At 44.4% G+C, this 24,617-nt stretch overlaps 1 protein-coding gene across 1 annotated transcript in view; it reads left to right on the top strand.

Moving 5' to 3' along the window:
• LOC146772765 (rho guanine nucleotide exchange factor 11-like) overlaps window positions 1-24,617 on the top strand; it is a 237,740-nt gene that overhangs the window by 1,707 nt on the left and 211,416 nt on the right. The window contains 2 exon segments of the mRNA XM_085637029.1: window positions 16,035-16,181; window positions 19,482-19,561. Of these exon segments, the coding sequence (XP_085493155.1) occupies window positions 16,035-16,181; window positions 19,482-19,561 (227 nt within the window).

The following is a 24,617-nucleotide window of genomic DNA, read 5'->3' as shown; positions in this document are numbered from 1 at the left end:
TACATCATACGAAAACCAGGGTGCATGAGAGAGTACTAAGGGGCAGTGGAAAGGGAGAGGAATGCGGATCGGTAGGAGCACTAAGGGGGGAAACACAATATTGTGTAAAATAACCAATATTTTTGAGGACGTTCGAAACAGAGAGTGAGAGAGTGTGTGTGCGTTTTTGTCTGCGTGTATGGAAAAATTCCTGCTGAAATCTGACTGACACCTCACAATACCCAACTGAAAGCACTCGTTCCCAACTATTTATCAGAAGATACATTTATTACTGGGGTGTAACATAACACCTCAACCCCCCCCCCCCTCCCCAAGCTACACCCCTGCTTTTATGCTTTAATGGATCTAAGTGGTGCGTAAAGTGATTTGTCAGTCACTGTGTCCCTTTGGAGTTAATGTATTGCTTATGACCTGAGAGCCAGTTGACTCTAACCAGGGTCTGACCTCTTCCGCGTGTTAGTTTTTCATGTGCTGAGAAGAACCAAAATCACTCCATGGATCTAACCAGAGAAATTCCATGCTCATAGTTGGCCTTCGTATCTTCATCCTTGTTAGTTAGAGATTACCCTGTGTGACCTGTTACCTGCGAATAATTATAATTCGTTTTTATTACAAGGTTGATTCTCCCTAAGCTGCCTTTGAATTAGTGGTAGTTCCAGGGAGTATTCAGTTACACATGCTTAGTGACCCATGTCAAGTACTAAACCCTTAGAACCTTCTGGCATAGGAGAAAACTGCATTCATCATGAGGGGATGCTAGAGCCATCACTTTTAAAAGAAAAAGAAACTAAAGCAGTTTGTGGCACTCTTAAAATCAGAGACTGAAGGAAAGCGCCAGGCGTAACATGGGTCAACTCTGCGGCACTTCAGTCACCTGAAAGGATCATCTCTACAAAGTGAACAGGCTCAGAGCAGAATTTAACTTATATCATTAGGGATGGCAGACTGTCAAAATTGGGGAATAGTTGGTCACAGAGTCAGTAGCATGTTAGAATTTCTTCTGGAATTTCTTTTTACATTGCTGCCACATTCTGATAACTCTTTTGACAGCACTTCTTTTGTTGCCAAAACACTCTTTTGTTTGTTCCCAGAAGGCATCACAACTTTTTAAGATTCATTCCTATCAAGACAGGTGCTATTTTTCAGCATTTTTGTTGAACACTGGGATCAGGACCTCTGGCTGACTTTTCTGGGCTCACTGTCCTCAACCAGTAAATACTGTAAAAACATCTGGCATGTATTGATACTAATCTTCCTGTGGAGCTGTGGGTTGCACAGTTGTCTAGCACAGTGTTTCTCAAACTGTGGGACAGAGATTTGCAAGACAATTCACGAAAGTCTAGCAATCAATTAGAATACCTTTAAATTCCATATTTTCTCTTGTCACATTTGCTGTACTACAATGACAGAGGTCAAATGTCAAGCTCTGCCTCCTGCCAAATTGCTGCTTATATTTTTTAACATTGAGATTGGTTTTTTACAAGCCCCTCTCACTTGCAATAAAGTACAGTGAATTATGTGACAATCTTGATGGGGGTACTGGGAATTTGAAAGGAAAGCCTGCTGGATGTCATTTGAACTGTAACACAAGAAAATGTAAATACCTGTAAATTAACTGTAAACAGTAATTTTACTATAAAGCAAAACTTAGGTAAGAATAAAATTAGCTGTGGAAACCATCTCAAAAACATACTACACTGATGAGGCCTAAAGCAGGGCTGTGTCCTTGCCCCAACACTCTTCAATGTATATACCGCAGATTTGGGGAAGATATGTCAAAATGCAAACCTCGCAATCCCCAATATCGGCCCAAACAGAGTTCACTTATTACAGTACCTAGACAATTTGGTAATATTGGATCACACCAAAACTGGACTACAAAGGGGACTGGATGCTCTTAACATCTAGAAGGAAAGCAATGAATTGGTTGTGAACCCAAACAAGACCTTGGTGATGGCTTTTGGACATAAAGCAAAAAAAGCTTTACTCAGCTGGAGACTGGGCGCCTAGATTATTGCCACCAGAAGAACGTATACCTGCCTTGGGGCTTGGCTCAGTGATACTGGGAAGGCAACTTCACACCAACAAAGAATGAAGTCCAAGGCTCAATCAACAAGCAATGCTTTATGCAAACTTCAGGGAAAGCTGTGCAGTCCAACAACGCTGCCAATCAGGAGTGTGATACAATTCAAAATACCGGCGATAGCAGGCTATGCGCAACAAGTGTTCCCTGATCTAATGGGGAGTTTGCTTGAAAACTCCCAGTGTCAGGTGTACAAACATATCTTTAAGTTACCTATATATGCCGCAGCAGTCTGATCCGCCTGGAGTTAGGCCTTGTCAAGCAAAACTATGAATGTTTGGGAACACAGGTGAAACATTATTACCAAGTCATTAAAGCACCCACAGGATGCTTAAAAAGTGTGCTTAGACCAATATACGAAGGAACGGCCAACCTGCGGAACAGCTACATGCAAAAAGCTGTGGGGGTACTTGGTTTTGCAATGGAAAACTGTTTTTTGGAAGGGATGAGCTATGCTGCAATTAAGAATGCTATGAACAAACAAACTCGTCAATTATCACGGCAAGCAGACAAATGTAACTATCTAGCCAAGGGAGGGCAGCCAGGTTTAATTTCATCATAATAGGAAAATAGAACACAGCCATGTCTGAACCAAGCACTGGAAGGAAGTTCCTAAAAGACATCCAATGGGCCAGGCTGGTGCCCTTGCGAACAAGAGCGCTAAATCCCGGTTGGAACTCTTTGGCACGTATAACCAAATGCAGATTTTGTAAGTATAGAGAGGAGCACCAGGTCTGCTATACTATGTCGTAAAACCCATGCTTCCGTCAAAAGGGTCTCGGACACGCACAGAAGCAGTATCAGTATCGTTCTCCAGCACCTCAAACTAGGCAAATTTGGGAAATACATGGCAGAGGTGCGTGCCCGGTTGTCCAAACAACAAGGGCATGATGACTTGACTGTGGCCTGTACAAACAAACCGTAAGCAACTAATCCAAACGTTTGAGTGACCTAGGAGGCGAAGATGTCCTCAGGCAGCTATAATACACACCCTAGCATGCTATTACAAGCACACTAGCACTTTAATGCCTAGGGCTTTTGGCTAGGACACAACTGGAATATTGAACAAAAGGAACAGCTGCTGTTAGTATGTGTTACTGTTTGTTTTATGACTAGGAGCTGCATACACCTTTTAACTGCTAGTTGTCAAGTGGTGTTTTTAGTGGGCATATATATTTTACTGTTTTTCTTAAATATTAGGCAATGTGCACAATTTTAAATGGGAATATATACGATTGTACTATCTTTGGAATATTGCAAATGATTTTAAGCAATCACACAATGAAAACTTTCATTCATTCATTCATACTGCTAATCTGGCCAGAATGCAGCGAGAACTTGAGTTTCTCTTGCGCACTGAGGTGTATTCAAGAGCACACACGCCTGACAACCTAAAGATGTTATTAAAGTCAAATTCAACTTCAATTAAAGCTATAGGAAGGAGAGCAAAGAACTTGTCACCCATATTCACCAATGCCACTATGAACAGGATGAAAAGGCAGGGAGGTAACTGCGTGAACTCTCATATTCCGCGTCTGGCCAACAGGCTAGTTGCATCTAACCAGTAAGCATACGACATTGTCCTGTTAAGTAAAACAGCAATTCAGCATTAAAGATCATTAACAGCCCTAGCTTGTTATACTGGAAAATATGGCCTGGAAATAAACAATAAGAAAACAAAAGTTGTGATCTCTGTGGAAACTATAAATCAAAGGGAAATAAAAATATTCATATGAGATGCAACTTTCTCCCTCACATGAGTTCTATAAATGCTTTTCTGTCCTTAAGTAAGAAACTGAAGGCTCCCTCCCTACAGCCAATCCTAATTGTCATCAGCAGCAACCTCTCACCAACACTGTGTAATAGGTCTGAATTACTGAGAGGGAGAGATGCAAAGAATCGGAACATTTTACACTCAAAAACATGTAGCCGTCTTTTTTACCTCCGGTCGAGCACATCTCAGGTACGGATTTGTTGGAGTTTGGGCTAGTGAAGTAAGTCCTTGTTTATCAAGGAGTGTTTATCTAAACTAGGCAAAAATGAGTTAATCACGACAAAAATCCTTGGGGCACTTGGTATGGGCAGAAATTGCCACCAGTAAGAATGGAACTCATGGAGAGAGTACCTGGAAGAATCTATGCCCGCTCTTAATCTTAAATACCTGTGGGACACGGCAATGCCCTGTGCTTCAGTTAAATGATTTGTAAAGAAAGGAGCAAAAGACTCATTCATGCAAGACAAAGATCAATTATTAAAAAGAGTTATGTCTGGATGACAATAAACTCTTATAACGATCCAATTTAACAGCAATATTTTGAAATTATTTTTTCGACATACATCAAATAAAAACGACTTTCGCTAAGACAGGGAGACTTTTCACCGAAAGATTTTACATGTTATTGGAATCAAACCTGCAGCACCACAAAGTGTCACCTTTGGATGTAAAGATGAAACAGTTCTACACATTCTGTGCCTATGCCCCTCATTGGTGCCTGTTGGTAGCGGCTCCTCCATTAGGGCAGAGGAGCATCGCCCCACTGCTTTCTCGCAGTGCGAGAAGCAGAAAAATAAAATGGTTCTGCTTCTCGCACTGCCAGAAAGAAGAAGGTTATGCTTGTTTGAGGGCAGGTGGCTGGGCGGGTTGGGAAGGAATGGCTTACCCAATGTTGCGGCCCCTGACTGTTTGGTTGGCCCTCTGGGGCCCACTAAACCAGTCATGCACACTCTCCCTTTTCTCCATATAGGCTGCATGCAGCCTACATGGAGAAATGGCCTCCCCATATCTGCCTGGCTGGGCGCCGTCCCTACCAATCACAACGCTGCCATTGCAGGGTTGGGATTGGCTGAGGGGAGGGAGGCTTCCTGGTTCCTGTTCAGCAGGAAAACTGGACCCAGCCCGGAGCCGCGGCGTTGCGGCACCCGGGAAGGTAAGTTTATTTTTTGCAAATATTATTTAATCACCCCCACCCGCGCATGAACCCCTGCACGAACCCCCATCCACCCCCCCATGCCGGCAGTGACTGGTTGAAAGGAAATTGCTCAGACGTGAATTCAACTATCTGTGCATTCTACAAGCTGTAATTCAATTTTCAAATGGCACACACAGCTGAACAGTGAAGCTGGCAAATATATAGATTGGTCTACATAGGCCTCAAATCCCCAAAATAATTAAGTAGCCCCTGCAGAAACATCACTGCCGCTTTTCACATATTTACCTAAAGAAGCTTTATTCTCTTTTAGCAAACACCTTCGCTGATCACTCAAAGAATCAGAGTTTACAACTGCAAATTTTCACAAATCTAGCAATCATTTCAGCTGTTTTCATTCATATTTATTTATTCTTTGTCAGTGTTTTGTCACTTTATTTTTTTATAGCATGTATTTATTTTTAGAATTGTTTTTGTTAGCTGACCAAGTAAACATGCCTTTTTATACATGCCATCGTTTTAGAACAGGAGAGTGGAAGATTTTGTAGAAAAAATAAACTTGGGGGAATGGATTTTTCATATTGATTTAAGTTGAAGTCGAGGCAGTTTCAGGCGGGAGACACCTCAAATAAAGCGATGTTTGTCTTCAAAGAGCGTGAGTCTCCCTCCTGAGTCGGGTCTATTGGCATGGGTGCTTCCTGCAGACAGCAGGCCTTTTCCATCGAGGCTCCCACGAACTGAAACCACAAAAGGCATCTCATACTTTACCACATGGCAAAGGAATACAATGTTTCTTCTGCTTCGAAAGAATGTGGCGGCTCACTGATTTGGTTTCTGTTGCCTGAGCCTTTGTGCCTTCATTTTCTGGACCTGATGTCCTTTGAGGACATCTGTGCTGGATACTAACAGGTTCCATTTGTCCGAATTATTGCACATTGTTTCCGGCCTTATTTAAAACGGTCCTTCCTTGCTTACCCCAAACCACGAACAACGATCATGGACGTTTACTGCCCTCAGTGGAGAACAGTTCTTTAATTATATCTACAGCTAATGCTTTGCTAAGAAGACAGAATGTCATGGTAAGAGGTGTTACAGAATCTTTGCACGAGGTTGCTGCATAATGGCAACATTCACACCTCTTTAGGCTGAAATTGCAACATTGTATCGGCATAGCAGAGCTGGAAGCCGGCATAAGGATGCAGTGTGACTGGGACAATTTAATCTAGAATCTTCAAAATGTGGGCCAGCATAATGCTGTGTAGACCCCTCTTGTGCTCTGTGATGCTCTGAATGCCTATGCACATACAGACCTCTTGTGCTCTGTGATCCTCTGAATGCCTATGCGTATACAGACCTCGTGTGCTCTGTGATCCTCTGAATGCCTATGCTCATACAGACCTCTTGTGCTCTATGATCCTCTGAATGCCTATGCGCATACAGACCTCTTGTGCTCTGTGATCCTCTGAATGCCTATGCGCATACAGACCTCTTGTGATCTATGATCCTCTGAATGCCTATGCGCATACAGACCTCTTGTGCTCTGTGATCCTCTGAATGCCTATGCGCATACAGACGAATGAGCTCTGAAGGTACAGAGATCAATAATGGTCACCTTGCATTTACATCCTGTTGAGGCGATAAACAGTGACGCCAGTGCCTAATTAGTAAAATAAATAAATAAAGAAGCTCCAGGGCTCTCGTCAAGAGGCCACTGCAGCCTGCACCACACATTGCCCCTGCCAGCGCTGCCAATGGCAGTACCAACACATCCACTAACCATCGCACTCCTACAAGTGTGACAATTCAGACTATTTCAGGCCCCAAAAGCTATAAGAATGGCTTGGGCGGCACGTAATAGTCATTTTTATTGTATGTTGAAATAATAATTAACTGTTGTTGTGATAATGTCTAAACTAGCCTCACCGCGCCACCTTGTGGTAGACTGCCAAGCTCCTGTGTTCACAATTAAGTGCTGACTAGAAGGAAGGGTCCCTACTTGGACAAAGGTGCATACCTCTGTCAATTCGAGACCCCCATTTATAGCAGTCGGTCAATGCCAGTTATCAACTTGCCCACCATACACATGTCGCCTGGGATGTGGCAAGTAAAGATTTCAGGGCCCATTTGACTCAAATCATTCTGGGTGGACAGGATGCAGCCAAATATTTAATTCAGCCTGGCCAGGATACTACCAGCTGTTTTGTGCCAGCAGTCAGCACTTAGAGTGGTGCTTTGTCGCCACACGCAAATGCGATCTGCATGCTTTTCTGGAGATGTGCATGCATCCTTCATGGATATGCCTTTTAATGAATCCATTCTTTTTGGCAAAAATACTTATTCCACCCTGAAGATTTTCAAGTAAAGCCAAGTGACAGCAGTCACTTTAGGCCTTTTGACACCTACACTAATCAGTTTTGGTCATTCGGGGACTATTTTATGGGTTGGCATACAGACTGCGTCAGGTCCCCCACCCCTGCTCCAGTCCCCTTAGCCCTGTCGTGGCCACTGACTTGGGGGAGGTGGTCATGTGCCGGTCACCAGAGGCACTGGCTTTCCTAGTCCACCTCCCCTGTGCATCATCAATCTTCAAGCCTCTTTGGTTAGCCCTTAGAGGCACACAACCACCTTGTGGCACGCAGGATTTGAAATTTTCTCCCAGTCCATTACATCTGACAGATGGGTACACCAGCATACTCCAGTTTCTCCCATTTCTTTGCTGTCCACCACAGCTTCTGCCCGTCTTAGTGCTGCTCTCAGAGGAGCACCTCTACATTTAATTGATAGAGGAGTGAGCTCCGCTGTCCCAAGATGTGATTGAGAGGGTGACAGCCTAAAAAATAAGGACGGTTGTTACTCCCACTTTCTCCTTGTGCCGAAGAAGGATGAGGCCTTCATCCTATTTTGGATCTTTTTCATCTGAATGCCGTCCTTCGGATGGGCCAATTCAAAATGCTCCTACTGGACCAAGTTCTGTCATCCCTAGATCTGGGCAGCTGAATAGTAGCCCTGGGCCTACAGATACCCACTTTCATGTGACTCGTAGTACAAGGTGGCCAGGAGCATTCTCAGCTGGCAGTGCTCCCCTTTGGCCTTACCAGCGCCCCCTGGTGCTCACAAAGTGACTGTAGTCATCACTGCTTATCTTCAGAGATTGGGGATATCAATTTTCCTCTAACTAGACGACTGGCTGGTGAAAGTGGGCTATCCTCAGTCAGCAGTAAACCACCTCTGACTGCAATCCTGCTGACATCGTTTGGATTCTCGATCAATGAGCGGAAGTCACACTGGACTTCTGCACAGAAACTTCCTTTTAAAGAAACTATCCTGGACACAGTGTAGTTCAGGGCCTTCCCTCTGTTGCAACAAGTCTAGGACATTCAAGCTATGATCCCGATGTTTCAGCCTCAATCCTGAATCTCAGTTAGTGCAGCACCTGCTTGTGCACTTTGCCAGGTGCATTTGCTGGCTGTACAGTGGAATCTGAAGTCTCGGTCGGTTCAGCACCAAGGCAACCTTGACAGTGGGATCTGAAGTCTCTTGGGTCCAGCTCCAAGGGAACCTGGCAGATATCATCCAGGTTTCTGAGCTGATTGCAAAAGATCTTCAGTGGCGGCTATCCGACCACAGCCTGACCAGTGGCAGACCCCTTTCCCTTTTCCCCTAAGAGCTGACTGTGGTGACGGATGCGTTACTGCTGGCTAGGGGAGGCCATCTGGGAGAGGTGGAGATCAGAGGACTCTGGTCTCTTGTGGAAATAGAGCTCCACATAAGGCGCTAAATGCTTTTCATCAGGGCAAGGCTGGTACAGGTTCTCATGGACAACACCGCCGCCATGTAGTACTTCAACAAGAAGGACAGAGTGGGGTCCTTGGTCCTCTGCTAAGAGGCTCTGCATGTCCGAAGTTGGCTGGAGCATCAGGGTATTTCCCGGATCATGAACCTCCTAGCAGGTTGACCAGTATATCCGTGGATGTCTGGTGGTTCGCGAATGGCAGTTGTGCTCTGTGGTGGAAAAGGACATCCGGCAGTGGGGAGAACTCTGGCTTATCTTTTCGCCACTGGTGAAAATGCAGTGTCAAAAATTCTGCTGCGCATTGGAGTTTCCCAAAAATGCTGTCTCTAGGATATGCATGCAGGCTAAAATGGAGCACGGACTTCTGTACACCTATCTGCCACTGCCGTTCTTGCCTCGAGTTCTGAAGAAGCTCAGAATCAACCGCTCCCAAGTCATCCTAGTGGCGCCACATTGCACAATACTTCTGGGCATGAGTAGCTGTCCTCTGATTGGGATACACTTTGAGAGGCTCTTCTGTCGCGGCAGCAGGGAATTCTGCATCCGAACCTGCACAATCTACACTTCCTTGTGAAGAGAATGAACAGCAGGTGTTTCCTGCATTCGATCTGCCACCTGAGGTTGTGAATGTCATCCTTGCTGCAAATCTCTCTGCGAAACTGTACTTTTTCAAGCCAAATGGTTGGATGTTTTATTGTCTGTTTTTTCTTTGGCCCAGCAAAATTCTTGCAGGTGACTCATAGATTAGTTGTCCCTTTCATACCTTTTGTATTTTCCTGACCAATCGCCATTATTTAGGTCACCTCTTGTGATGAGTTTTATTCCCAGGCAGTTTGTAAAGCCGCACAGGAATGGGAACCCAATGAGCCCTTGCCAAATGCCCCCGTACGGTGCAGAATGAATGCAGCGAGTGAGCCTGACCATTACAAGAAGGGTTTGGGGGGGTTCTCCCCCCAAGAAAATATGGACAAAAATGGAGTATTCTAAAACACATTTTTCATTATCTATTCAATTGTATTAGCTTTTAAAGCAGTGTGAATAATGACCTAACTGTGCACCAGGATACAACAATCTTTGTTGGGCCTCTCACTGATTCCCTCCCTATCACCCTTCAACAGTGCCTAACATCTGCCCATAGCCCCTCTCTCACATTGATTTCATTTGTTTAATAGCGACTCCTAAACCGGTGTATGGTGTTGGAGCACTCTACATCACACACAAATACAGAGACAATGAGCAATGTGTGTGTAAATCGGTGTATAGGAAATGTAACAGTGCTTGGTGTAGAAAATCACAAATCCTGGATTCAGAACATAACACAGTGGCTAGGGTTGGCTTTACTAATAAGAATTTATTTCTACTCAAACAAACCTTTTTAGCAACATTAGGATAATGAAAGACTCAAAAAATATATATAACTTCCCAACCTGTACCATGCAGTTTCCGTGTAGCTCTCTGATTACACTTCATAGCTCAGATTATGATTATAATTTATGAAATGAACAGTAACAAAAATGCCCTTGTGCCAAAAGCAGTAACCCACAAAGCTATGCACATACAATACTGTTCAGTTATCTGCATGGTACACGTCTTTTGCTGCAGGCATATTAACCCTCTGTGCTACCTTAGATGAGTCAAAACTGCCACTAGACAAAACTCCTATCTCTCTCTAGTAGGTACATTAATCACCAGAGTTATCTTGACACTTTACTTGTTTCCTGAAAACTACTGGATATACAAGGAACTCTGCAATGGGTGCTTTCAAAGCGACTGCACTGCTGCAAAAATGTCCCCCACTAACAAACCTGCCCCCCACCCTTCCAGCCTCCTGAGGAAGCGCCTGATGCCTCGTTCATCCAGTCCAGCCTTGGTACCATAGTGGGATCTCTATTTGTTCCTGATGCTCCTCTTGTGCACCATCTTCAAGCTAATGCATAGCTACTCGATGCCTCTTCTGACTCTCAGAACTGTCTGACTCCCTGCCGTCGCTTCAGCTTATCTCGTGAGTGAGCTCCAGGCCAGGGGCGGCTGGTGACATTTGAAAGTGGTGGGGTGTAAAATCATTGTCATACTGCACCGTAGCGATCGAGCGCAGCGAGCGAGTGCGAACAACATAAGGGCAGTTCGGGGGGGTTTATCCCTGAGAATTTTTTTTAAAAAGAGTGGCCAAATGTTGCATTTTCAAGCAAATTTGAGAAAGCAGGAAGGTTAATAAAGCAATTGTGAAAGTGCAGTTATTACATTAATAAAGAGATGTCATAAATAGGTAGCTGCTTATTCAGTATAACCACAGAGCTTCATACCAGACTTCGAGATACAATGCATTTCTAAGTACAATGTTCAAAATGTGCACCCACCCCAACCACCATGTAGAGTGACCAGACACATAGCCCTAACTCCAATCTAAAAAATATTGTAGCCGGGGTGAAAGAGCAGCAAAGAAGGCTGGGGCCTCTTGTTCTTCGCCCAAAAATTGCCCAAAAATTATGGTAACGGTGGTCTGGCTTTACCAGGTGCCGACAATAAAAATATAACAATTTATATTTGAAACATTAGGATAATCAAACAAAGACAGGAGGTAAAACATATTAACGCTGTCATTTTTACCTTGCAGTTTGCATGCAGCTCTTAGATGACAGTTAATAGCTCACTGTTCTATGTTAGGATTTTAACTTACAAACTGCAAGTAACCCAAGGATCTCTCTGTCAAAAGCAGTGACTCACTGACCTATTTACATCATGTGCATTTTGTGATCTGCATCAGGTACATGTTCTTTACAGCAGGCACATTAACCTTCCAACCCACCCCCCAAAAACAGAGGATGAAACGTCTAATTCGCAGATGCTTGGAAAAAGCACAAAAAAAAACTTTAATGGGCAGAATGACATTACATTAGTGAGAGAAAAACACCCCAGCAGGAGGCACTTTCACATAGCGCTATTTATCTTATTTACACAAGAGCACAAGCAGTGTCTGAGGTACTCACATGACTTCTAGATTCTTGCAATGAGCCCCGCTCTGGATGAGCTCCACCTTCTGAATGTGCTTGGGGTGGATGAAATTAGACTCCGTCTTTATGCACTGGCAGCGCAGCTCCGTTCCCATTCTTGCCAATGACACGCCTAGAAGAAAATGGCGGGATTCCATGAGTTAACATAAAACGCGATTCAGAAAGCGCACATCAGGTTGAGGTTTCTAGGCATGTACTACAAACTACAAGCCCCAGCATGCTTACTGGATGAATGAAAGTCTTTGAATGGGTGAAGCTCGCCCTCGTGATATGGAACATGCTGACAAATATGCACTTTATTGTATATCTTTAAAAAATTGCAAGACTGTCCGTAACTCTCATGGGGTGCGAGTGAAAGGCCGTCTTCGGTGTTCTGCGCTGATCGGCTGTGGCGAGATAGAACATAAATAATTGAGTAGTTTGTCCATGGTCTTGCAGTCATTCCCTGAACTTCTCCATACATCATTGGCGTGAGCCATGGAATACCTCCTCCCACACTCAAATTGTGTCGATGGACCTGCTCACCTGTGGTCTGGGACCCCCACATGGTTTGGTGAACCTGGTGCACATGCTCACCACTGTCGCAATCATCTTAGAATGAGACTCGGGTACTAATAGGCAGTTTAGAAGCTCTCACTGGTGGTACCTGTGAGAAGAGATTGAGCAAACCTGTCGCTGATGGGCAGAGTACCAAGCTGCAGGCCTTACCCTGGCGTGCTCTGCAAGGAGGTTGCATGGGTTGTGCCCTAGTAAAGCAGGACACTCCCCACATTCAGAAAGTGTTCCACCCTGAAACAGTCACTTTCTGGAAATGCCCCAACGAACTGACATCTGACTGGTCCACTTATAAAAATGAACTTCAACAGCACTTGTTAAAACCTCTCGCAATGTGCACCCATCTATTGCATCTGATCTCCTCAGACTACAAAGATACCAAAAGCTTTCTGGAGACATCCTCCTGTTCGAATATTATTATTTGGTTCTTCGCTGCTGGCTTTATGTCCTGCTCTGCACCATGTGCTATGGATCATGACGCGCTATTTCATGGATTTAAGTAAATAAACATGAGGAGATGACGTTACGTGTGGCTTAAGGCAACAAAGCTAAAATGTAAGATTTTGTTTTTTTAATCATCAAAAATGATTACTGGTCATAGGCTGACCTTAACCCAATTTCTTGCGTACTCTGAGGAGACCACAAGACAAGGTGACTTTAGCCTCCTGTTCCACACCAAAAATACATACATGAAGTTGGCTTAAAACCGCCAGCCTGGAAGGTCCCTCCAGTGTGCACTGTACAAGAACATACAATACAATTCGCTCACGTCCTCGTGTTTTAGGATTTATGGCGTCTTATACTACGGGTGCTGTCTCCTCCATCACTCGTGGATCAGTTGCAAGTAGTACTGCTACAGTTCCAGTCGCGGCTTGCAGTGCTCACGGGGGGGTCGTGCGGTGGTGGGAGGCCGAGGGAGAATAAAATTTAGAAAACTTGCCTGACTGCGTCTGCTCCTGGTCCGCGTTGGCGCCTCTTCAAACAGGAACAGCACTGGAGTGGCAACCCCTCAGCCAATCCTGGTGCTGCTGCAGCGCCAGGATTGGCTTAGGGCACGGTTATGCTTTCTGCAATTTGGTGTATATCTATTTAGTAGTTTTTAAGATATTATGGTTTAAAAATATTTGTATATGTGGACAGTTGGTTCACAAGGGATGCTAGCGAGAGTCCCTCAAACCTAGTTCTAAATAATGGAGTATTCTGACTGGCCCTGGGAGTTTTTTTTCGCATGGGCCCATTCGCTCCCACAGCAGCGGACGCTCTGATTGGCTGCCAGCTGCAAGAGAAAAATGTTGCTGGAAGACATTAAGGGACTCAAGAACTTAGGGGCTCGTTATGATGACGGGCAGACATCAGTCCGCCCGCCATAGTTGCGGTGCTGGGACCGCCTGCCAGACGTGCGGCGGTCCCACCACACATATTAGGATGCTCCCGCCATACCGGGGGGTGCATCCTGGGCTTTTAACATTGCAGACGGTGCTGCTGACTGCAGCACTGTACACAATGTCAAAAGTGCTTGCACTGCATTTCCCTGCACTACGTGTGCCTGCCACTTGATGCATGGAAATGCAGGGGGGTACCATGGGTACCCCCCAGTGCACCCCCCCACACAGAGGGGGCCCGCAACTGGCCCCCAAATTCAGCCTCCGCCTGTCTATGCGCTGGGGGTTCGCGCCGTACATACACAGGTGGGGGTACGGTCCGTACGTACACTGGTGTACATACACGGGTGGGGGTACGTGCCGTACATACACGGGTGGGGGTACGGTCCATACGTACGCTGGTGTACATACATGGGTGGGGTACGCGCCGTACGTGCGGGGGCTGGGGGGGTTCGGCGCATACTTACGGGGGCTGGGGGGTTTGGCGCGTACTTACGGGGGCTGGGGGGGTTCGGCGCGTACTTACGGGGGCTGGGGGGGTTCGGCGCATACTTACAGGCGATGGGGGGGTTCGGCGCATACTTACGGGGGCCAGGGGGGGTTCAGCGCGTACTTATGGGGGCTTGGGGGGGGGTTCGGCGCGTATTTACGGGGGCTGGGGGGGTACGGCGCGTACCGTGCCCCCTAATCTGCTCGTTTCGCGGCGTACTTCGCTTTCCCGGCACTTTTTGGGTGCCGTAAAAATATTGCCATCCGGACTGCTGTGGGTACGAATCGTACTTCCTGGTTCGTGAAACGCAGCCTGAGTGCGTACCGACATCACGTCGGAGGTGTCCCGGATCACATTGGTATGTATATTTTCCTCGGTCGGTATTTTTTACGATTCGTACGGAAATGGTGTTTCCGTACGAATCGTACTTGCAAGTTTGTATGGTGTTTTTACCGGGTACGAGTCGGACGGAGAAAACGCTCCGACCGACGGTCCGTACCCGGTTTTTCCAGGATCGGAATAGGCACCAATGTTGTTACTGAACATTTCACCTAACTATAAAGTTACTTTAAACTTTGTTTTTTTCAGTGAATATAAACACCGATCTTACTCTTTGAGGCTATCAGCCAGCCCTCTTAATGCCTTCTTCTGTTGTTGTATCACTCCCCCTACAGAATAGAGCAGTGCATCGTCCCAGTTCAGCTATGGGCTATCTTTAGTGTGCGTGACTGCATTCTGCTCTTTCACGAGGAGCACATCGTCGCGTACAGTAGTTCCCTTCAGAGCCAGGGTCTACTATGGCAAGATGTGCTTTTTGATACCAAAGTATATTTTTGCTTTTAGTCAATTTCCTTTTTTGTTTTGCTATTGCTGAGGCACCAGCAGCTGACCAATAATATATTTTCTCAAACACATGATAAAAAAAGCATTAATAAAGCCAAAAGACTGGCAGACAAACCTTACTTTTGATTTTCCAGTGCTTTTTCTGTTAATGCTTTGTGTAAAATTATAGATGTAGCGTTCGCTTCATTTTTTTCAGTTTCTGGCCCAACCAGAAAAATACTTATTTGCAGTTAGATAGATTGATATTCTTTATTCGATCAAATAGAGATCATTCACAAAATGTATAAACAACAATCTTCCTTGATAAAATAGAATATACTATGAATGATTGTCATATCATAAACATCATAAAAATGTAAAATAATAAAAATTGAATAGAAACGTATGGCCAGTTAAAAACAAAATAGAAAAATAAAAATTATCAAAAAAGTCATAGTGTTATTAACATACGATGCCAAGGCATGTGTTGTCCTCTGCTTTACTTTGCAGTTAACAACTTAGACCTAATGCACCAAGTATAAAGCAGGTACCCTGATATGGCGAACACTAACCATTTTGTAGAATTTGATCTATGAACTTGCAGAGCATCTACTGGTCTCCTAAACGATAAAATCCGGCATGGGAGTATAGGTCACTTTTTCCTAAACTCTGCATAGCTGGGACAAAAAAATATATATAATGGTCAAATGATTCAGGACAAAGAGTACATTTGCAGTTATTTTGAATTTAAGTACTCTTTTGGGTAGTGGTTGATTTTTGCCCATTTTATAAGTGTGATCTTGGGCAAGCTGCCTATTTAGTTAAAATGCATGGGTTCAGGTGGTTCTATTTAGTACATCGCCATAATAAAAGGTGAATTGCATTCTGAATATTCTGTCATTCCTATATTTATATTCCAATTGTCTCCTACTCGATATGCACAGTCCTAATTTTTTTTTATCTTGTTGCAGAGCTGTTTAGAACGGAGATGTTTTACTCAAGGATCTTCCGAGCGCTTGAACTCAATTTCTACGAGCCTATGAAGAGAAGGAATCTTCTGTCTAATAAAGATTTCTTGCTTCTGTTTCCTAATTTCCCCGTGTTGATTAAAATACACGGTAAGAGGCTGCTGGGGGATTGATACATATTACTATCATTATTTATTGACAATCGTTAATGTCCATACTTGGCATAATTCAGTTCTTAGTGTACAGTGATTGTGGGGCACAGTTGGGTTGCAGGCTTGTTTACAATACAGTTGCAAACAATTGGCACCTGCCTATGTTACAGTTGGAGCAGCTGAACACGTTGTTCACCTTGATCCAGAATATTACACCTCTTGGATTACACAGCAAAGGGTAGTAATTTCAGCAGTGAGTCGAGTGTGCTGTTACTGTATAAACTGAATGGAGATTACACAATAATACGTTTTGTAAAAAGAAGCTTGTGGGTAAATCAGAAGTTGTCTGGGTTGCAAAGAAAAGGTGAAGATAACTTCAGACCAGGCTTGTGGTTTTGTGGATGGTTGATAATTCCAGGCAGAGAATATGGTGATTTCTGAACAATACTTTCAACTACAGTTTCCTCTTTAGAATAATCCTAGGCACTAATCACCCATGTGCCCCGGGGCGCTGTAGGAAGAGCGAGCACAAGTCGCTCTGTACGAGAAAAGCAGCAGGTTCAATGTGCCCACCGGTATCCTGTTGGAGCCCTTAATACCGGTCTTGAAGGTACTAATGACCTTCTTCGAAAATAGCGAACCAAAGTATGGTTCTCTAAGGCTGATGCCATTATTCACAGCCTCTATCACTTCTCTGAGGTCCTGAAGAAAGCCCCGCCGACCTGTATGGGCGAACTTTAAGGGCTGGAACATGTCAAACTATTTTTTGACATTTCTAGTGCGTTAGACTGATAACTCGTCTTTCCACGCACAACACTGTTTTTACTTACCTTGATTCCAGACTTATTAAAAATACTCTCCAGGACATACGAGGTTTTTATATTTGCAATTTTTTAACTCACTTCACTAGAGCACTTGACACTCACCTTTCCTTGATCACTACTGTAATAACCAGTGGTTTTCCTCCAGGTGAAGGTAAGCATATGAAAAAGAAGCCTGATGATGATGTCACGTTTTAAAATTTGGCAGAGAACCAAGATATACCGCCATACGACCTATGTACGTGAATGAGGGTTTTTAAATTAACATGTTACAAACCCTGGTTACTCAGGTCAAGTGATCCATGTCTTCTTGCAGAGCAGCACAGCAGTCCGTCTGAGTCATCACAGGTACAGAAGTATTCTGAAGAGTTTGGACTGAGGGTTCAATATTTATACCTGGTGCCAATTTAGAAGTAGGAGAAGGTTCTGTAGGTTTTCTCACTCAGAGGTGAATGGAATTTCATGCCTCCCTGTCCTGACCCCAGATTGTCTGAGGCCACAATCGACTTGTGTAAAAACCAGCCCTGGGCGTAGTGGGCGTAGTGAAGCTACGTGAAGCATTACGGAGTGGGGGCAAATCTACGCCCACCCGCACACTTCGCGTAGCCCCACTACGCGCCTCCCGCCTCCCTCCCGCCCTCATTTTACAATTACTTATAAACAATACATAAAGATAATTACTTACCTGAGCTGTCGCGTCCCGGGGCTCCAACTTGCTGCCTCCTGGATAGCTTCTTCCTCACGAATGCGCATGCGTGGGCATAAGCACACATCTGTGCACATGGCCTTTTTCAGGGTGTCAAAAGCAGTCTGGCAGTCCTCCGTCCAGATCACCTGTCAGGGCTGCTACTTAGAAGTTAGCTCTGTCAAGGGAGCCACAATGGTGCTGCACCCCCTGACAAGTCTCCTGTTATACCCGGTGATGTTCTGGAAGACCTTTACCTCTGTCTGGATCTTTGGAGAGGAAGAAAGGGGGTTCCCAAGGCAGTATGTTCTGAATGTTGGCCTGGAGGAGCATGTACCTTGTCTCTTCTCACTTGGTGTCCCAAGCAGACCACTGAACCCTGCCCTATCTGGCACTTACCAACATTGATAGTCAGACCTGCAGAGCCTGAAGTCCTTCTTGGGGGTGGCCCAGGTAGTAATCCCAGCAAGAACTGACGGTGTAGGTGTAGGTGTGGGTGGCACTGACGTTCTCCAACCCAGCTAGGACCTGATTGATCAACTCTGGAAGGTGAAATAGTTGTTCTTCAACCCGAAGGGCATCACTCGAAACTGGTAGCCTTCTGGGATAGAGAACCCAGGCCTGTCTTTATCCCCCTTAGTTACTGTGATCTGGGGTAGTACCTGGAGGGGCAGCCTTGGGGACCAGTACCACAGTGCTGGGCCAAGGACAGCTTGAGGACTTAATTTCACGTACCGACAGTGTTTTGGAGACTTTCTTCCTTATACGGGCTATCATCTTATCAGATTGCCTGTAAACCTTATTCTTCACTACCATATGGCCACCCTTGGACCTGGATCAGTCATACTCTATCCAACTGTAGATTATTCACTGCCCTCCCTGCTTCACCATCTTTGGACTGGACTACTGTGCATTTTAAAAGTTTCCGAGTTAGTTTTGGCACATTGTCACCTCTGATTTGTCATGACTGATCGAAGTCCAAGGCTGGCCAAGAGTGAAAGACAAAACTGATGTCAGCATGCTGATGAAGCACCTGCACCATCACTTTCGGAACTGAGCAAGACCTTTGTGGAGTCTGACGGAGCCACTTACCAACTTGCTTGAACAATTAATGTTTAAAAATAGAGTGTTCAGTCGGGTGTCTGGGGTTAATATAAAGGTGATCAATCTGTAGTTAGAAGGAGACTTTCTGAAGGGAAGTAACTTGATCTTCTAGTTTTCCAGCAGCTCTGTGGATGATTAATGTTTCTAACATGCAGCCTGGTTGCTTCATGTGATTGAATTGAGGCAGATGTAAGCACATCTTGTAAACTATGTGAACATCCAATGTTGACCACCATATTGCAATGATGATAGTGGTTGGGTTGTCTAAACTTTGAGTCCCAGTAAAAAGTGTGTCTGCAATAAATGATGAAGTGACCATTCCAGGTTACAGATAGAAAACCATATTACCCCAGAAGTTGATTTTAGTATTACGGGCTGGCTTGTGGTAACTTGGGTCTTGGTGTTGAATTTAAATGAGCCCCCACAACTGCATTTGTTGAACTTCGGCACATGGTAAACATGAGTTCATTTGGTCATTTTCTGCCTTGCCTTAGTGATCACTTTAGTCATTGTAGACGTTGAATGTAATGGAAGACCAATATACCCAGCTCTTTTCCAACTATGGTAATTTGATAAACATAAAAATGAGTTGTTTCAAAGATAGAGCCGTTGCCAAACTAAATCTCTAACAATTCTCTGTCTCTATCCTACCTCAAATTACTCCTTTCATCACCATCACTTTTATCAGATTTACTGGCGGAACCCCTGAAGAAGCTAAGAGAAGAAGGACCAATCATCGAAGAGATCGGTGACCTCATGCTATCCTGGGTATGAATTCATTTAAGAGTGATTTTATTCCTATTGATTGTAAGAGGTTTACACCTCTTGGGTCTGACTCTGCTGGTCATAATAAGGGTTGTGACTTTGTGCAAAAGATTGAATTTATTTGAACCATCTGCTCATTGGAGACTTTGGTGACTGTTAATATATTTGACATTTGGTCCAGGTTCTGCTGAAAGATGTAAACCTCAGTTCCTTTGAAGACACACTTTAGTTGAGGTCCTAAGGGGAAACCATAGCCTGCCACTCTATAGTAGGGATCAATGCAGAAAAATAGCCACGGGTAAAATAGAGGTGGTAAAATAAAAAACACAGCACCATTGAGCACTAGCATCAGTTTAGTCTTAGTAATCGGGGGACACTTTAGTTAATACTTGGTGGAGGCCTAGTGGGACAGAAGTGTGCAGTATTGTCTGTTTGATCCATATGGGAAAGGAGCTACAGTGTTTGGAGTTTAACATCCCTAAGTAGTAGAAATACACAAAAAGAACACTTTTAACACTCACACTTTTTCACAGATTACTTCTGACAAGATGTAGAGACACGATGGGGAATGTTCATTACTGGTAGTAGGACAGAAGTCTCCAAGATGTTAATATTATCCAGCGTAGTGTCTGTCAACAGAAGGGCAGGATATAATTCTCTGTCATCTGAGGAGGGCCAGACTAGCATTGAGATTCTCATAGATGCTATTTGCTGAGTCCAACAATACAATATCATACATGGTGCACTATCCATAAAAACTAAGATTACATTATTTTTGTTCAAACAATTTTATTGAAAATAAAATAAGCAGTTATGGAACAGATAGTGAAGACACACTACAGGGTACATTGTGGAACTTCATATGACCACATATGTTATCATTTGACGTATAGTCTAAGTAAACATAATGAAGCAATATTGTAAGTCTGGGCGGTGAACTCTACTTTGATCGCGGAATTTGCGGAGTTTTCCAAATTCCACATTACTTGGAGCTCGCAGAGTTTTTTTCCTCACTTGCGTTCGTCAACGTTAAGTTGGCGAGCTAGGAAAACCCACCACTCGGCGAGTTTTTCCTCGTTCGCGATCGTCAACGTCAAGTTGGCGAGTGTGAGCATGGAAAATCAACCTCCCGGCGAGATCAACGCGTTTCTCATTGCGAGTGGTCGCGTCTGCTCGCGTTGAGAAACCGTCTGTTTGCATTGAGAAAGCTGCTGCTCGAGTAAAAAATCTACTTGAGCGGCAGAAAGAAAGCAGCTGCCTGCTAGCGCTGTGTATGGTGCCATTCACGATGGTTGCACAGTGAGGCATGAGCACCTGGCACTAAAAGTCACAGTGAACCGCATTTATCTAAAGCAGTTTTTTTGTACTCCGCCCAGGCTTACAATATTGGTTGTTGGTGTACCATTTGTCAAACCTGGTGCTAAAATGAGAGGTACATTGAGAACATATCGAAAGATAGTAGGGAGCTGAGTGTGGGATATCCAAATTAGATGAGAGTTGAGTCCCCCAAGTGTGCTCAATATATGTATGAACAGAAAAAAATAGTAAAGGAAAGAGGGAGAAAAGCCAGAGAAAAGATGAGGGTGAAGTTAGAGAGAAAGAGTGGAGAGAGGGTGCCAAGTCATCAGGCTCTGCAGTGAGGGCAGGGCTACTAAGTGTATACTAATGATTTAGTTCTGTCGTGGTGGGTGAGTGGAATTCCGAGAGGGGGAAGAATGTTAAGGCTGTGTGTATAAATCAAGTGCATTCCGTAGGCAGCACAAGTGTGATGTGTTATGTAGTTTCTTGTATATTTATATTATGTCGTCTGCGCCCCTGGTGGTGCATAGAGTATTCCGGCATTTGCTAAAGGGGATTTCTGTGGAAGATTTCTACTCTGACAAGACTGTTTTGGAGCCCAGGGCAAGCATTAGCTCTAATAGCTGTGAAGTCATGTGCAGGGAGACCAGCGTCAAGTGGATGTGCCACAAGGCTAACGTCACGGTTAGGAACGATGGTGTGAGCTGAATCTTAAAGATGCCATAAATCGCCTGATGAATTTTGGTCCAGAGGGGGTGAACCATTTTACATGTGAAAAACATATTCTCAAGTGAGCCGAGTGATACCTCACAGTGCCAGCAATTATCTGATTTTAGGATACCTAAATTATGCAATCTGGATGGTGTCCAGTAGGTTTTGTGTATCACCCAAAATCTAGACTGCACAATTGCAAGTGTAAATTTAACCAGAAAGGCGAATTCCAGATTCTATTTCAGGTAGCGTCCGAAAAATGTGATGTCAGGTCTTCTGGGATGTATGGGGACCATTTTTTTTCAAATTGTTGAGGAGGTGTACTCTGGGGGGGAGTCAAGTAACTTATAGATATGTGATGCGGAGTGGGCGAGCTTTTTAAGATTTCCAAGTAGGCTGGGAAGATCTGGAGTATGGGGCTTCAGTAGTGATCTAATGGCTCTTTTAAGTTTTGGAAAAGAACTTGATTGGATGCAGTAAGCAAACAGAATGGGATTCAGGGATGTGCATAAGTCTCCAATGGAATTGATACCCCTTTTGGACCACTGGTCACACAAGACAGTTCTTCCATCATTTCTGCGATTAAGGAGAACGAGTGGACCAGAGGTAGTTTCTAGAGGCCTCTGATGGTAAAGGTGGAGCTTAGAGGGAGGGGGATAGAAAGTGGGATTCAATTTTGAGCCACGTCAGGGAATGGTCATCTGCATCTTTGAACCACCAGTTGCCCTGAGCCGCTAAAAAGCTTTTTGGTGTTTGTGAAAATCGGTCATATTCAGACCTCCGCTGTTCCTGCTCAATTTAAGGTTGGGACCGGCTATCCTAGCTCTTTTCTCTTTCCAAAGGATATCTGAGATATGCTTGTCTATGGCTTTAAAGAAGGTGGTGGAAAGATTTATGGGAAGCATGCTCAAGAGGGAGTTGCTTAGTGGTGCCATCATCATTTTTGCTGTGTCCGTCCTACCCTACTAGGTTATGTGATCATGAGGGAAGATCGTAGCTCTTTCTCAAACCAGATACCAAGGTATTTAAGTGCAAAATGATGCCATTTCAGGTCAGAGTTGCCCAGAAGCAAGGGTGTACAGAGAATGCTCAAGGGAAAGATCTCAGTTTTAGTCAAGTTTATAGCCAGAAACTTGAGTATTTTTCAATTTCTGGTCCAATCTGAGGGATTGCTGTATCTGCACCGTAAGTGAAGATTAGAACGTCATCGGCGTAGGCCACGACTAGTTGCCTGCCTGATTGAAACGGTACACCTTTAATGTTATCATTCTGTTTCAGGAAGTAAAGAATGGGTTTGATTGCTAAAAGGAATAGGAGCGGGGAGAGTGGAGAGTGGATATCCCTGCCTGGTGCCCTGTTCCAGTTAAAATGAGTGTGATAGGTGACCATTTATTCTGGCCTGCTTGGCAGCAGACCCAGATGTTATTCGCATCCAGTCTGCCTTTCGAGAATCCAGTTTGGGATGGAACGTTGTTTTGATTTCACCTTCTCTAATCTTCTTGCCAGGACTTTGGCGTATAATTTGCAGTCAATATTGATTAATGATATTGGTCTATAGGTTTTTACATCCTAGGCATCCGTGCCCTCTTTAGGGATAACATCTATAGTGGCTTCAGAACCTGAGCCAGCGGAGCATGAAATAAACGAAGGCATGTCTAGTTTTCCCCCCACTAATGTATATCATGTGTCCAAGATGTGATATCTCCAATCTGCCTATGGATTTCCTTCAAAATAATAGTACTTTGCTTCTATCCCAGCCTGTATGGACCATAGCTCTTGCTTTATTGCAATCACGCTAGTTTCTATCATACTGCTTAAGGTTGACTCTTTGTAACCTACAGGACATCAATGAACATAGGACTTTTCTGCAATTTTCATAGCCCATTTCTGTACTTTAATCTCTTACTTGTGTATGTGTTTCAGTTCATTCTGGGAGCTCAAACATTTCAGATACAATGTGTGTCTTTGAAGTCTGACATAAGTAGGAGAGAATACAACGACTTCCCAAGGATTCTTTAGCCTGAACTGTCAATCAGCTGGCTTAAATCTATCAACAACATAACACACAGAGGATCATAGGCTGCTAGATATTGTCTAATCCGGGTCTCTTTCCAAAACACTGAAGCAAATCAGCTCTTCTTTCTATATGCTATTCTTTTACACATTGTAATACCAGACTTTCACCCTTATGCATCAAGCCAAAATCCAGTCGGTAAAATACCGATTCGGTAATAGCTCCCGGTATTGTGTGAAAAATACCCAATCCCAATGCATCAACCCAAAACCCGAGCAAATAACGAATCGCTAAATAAATAACCTCGAACATACCGAATCGCTAATACCCAAAATGCTAATTTACCGAATCGCTAAATACCGAATTCGCAATTACCGAAATCACTATTAGCTCCCGGAAATTGCCAATAGCAAATAACGAATCGCACCCCAATGCAACAAAACTCGCTAATAACGAAAATCCCAAAAATCGCTATTTTGCCAGAGCTAAATAAGGGGAATCAAAACCTGGAGGTAAAGTCACAAGAAAAAAAAAAAAAAAAGAAATTCCTACATGTGCAAATGATTGAGGCAATCACTAAACCCTTAAATTTGGCCCAGGAGACCCTGTTGGCTCCCACAAAATGGCTGCCCTCTACGTGCTTGCAAGGAGGATGCGGATCAATGCAGCAGGACAGCGCAGGAGAAGGGTCCAGGAGCGAGTGTTCAGACTGCGCATAACCCTGCTCGGCCAGAATGAGGACGAGGTGTACCAGAAATATCGCCTCAATCGCGCTATGATCATGCGCCTGATTGCAGACCTGGAACCATTACTGCAGCACCAGACACACCGGACCAATGCAATCCCTGCGCACGTTCAGGTCCTATGCAGCCTGCACCTACTGGCCTCAGGGAGTTTCCAGGGGGTAATTGCGGTTGCCGGAGGTGTTTCGCAAAGCGCACTGTCACGCTTCTTCAAAAAATTCCTAGATGCCATGCTGACAATGCTCCACAGACACATCAGCTTCCCCACAACCCCACAGCAGTTGGACCGCAC

This window comes from Triturus cristatus, chromosome 12 (genome assembly GCF_964204655.1).
Source record: "Triturus cristatus chromosome 12, aTriCri1.1, whole genome shotgun sequence".
Taxonomy (NCBI): Eukaryota; Metazoa; Chordata; class Amphibia; order Caudata; family Salamandridae; genus Triturus; species Triturus cristatus.
This window is presented reverse-complemented; position numbering and strand designations above follow the sequence as displayed.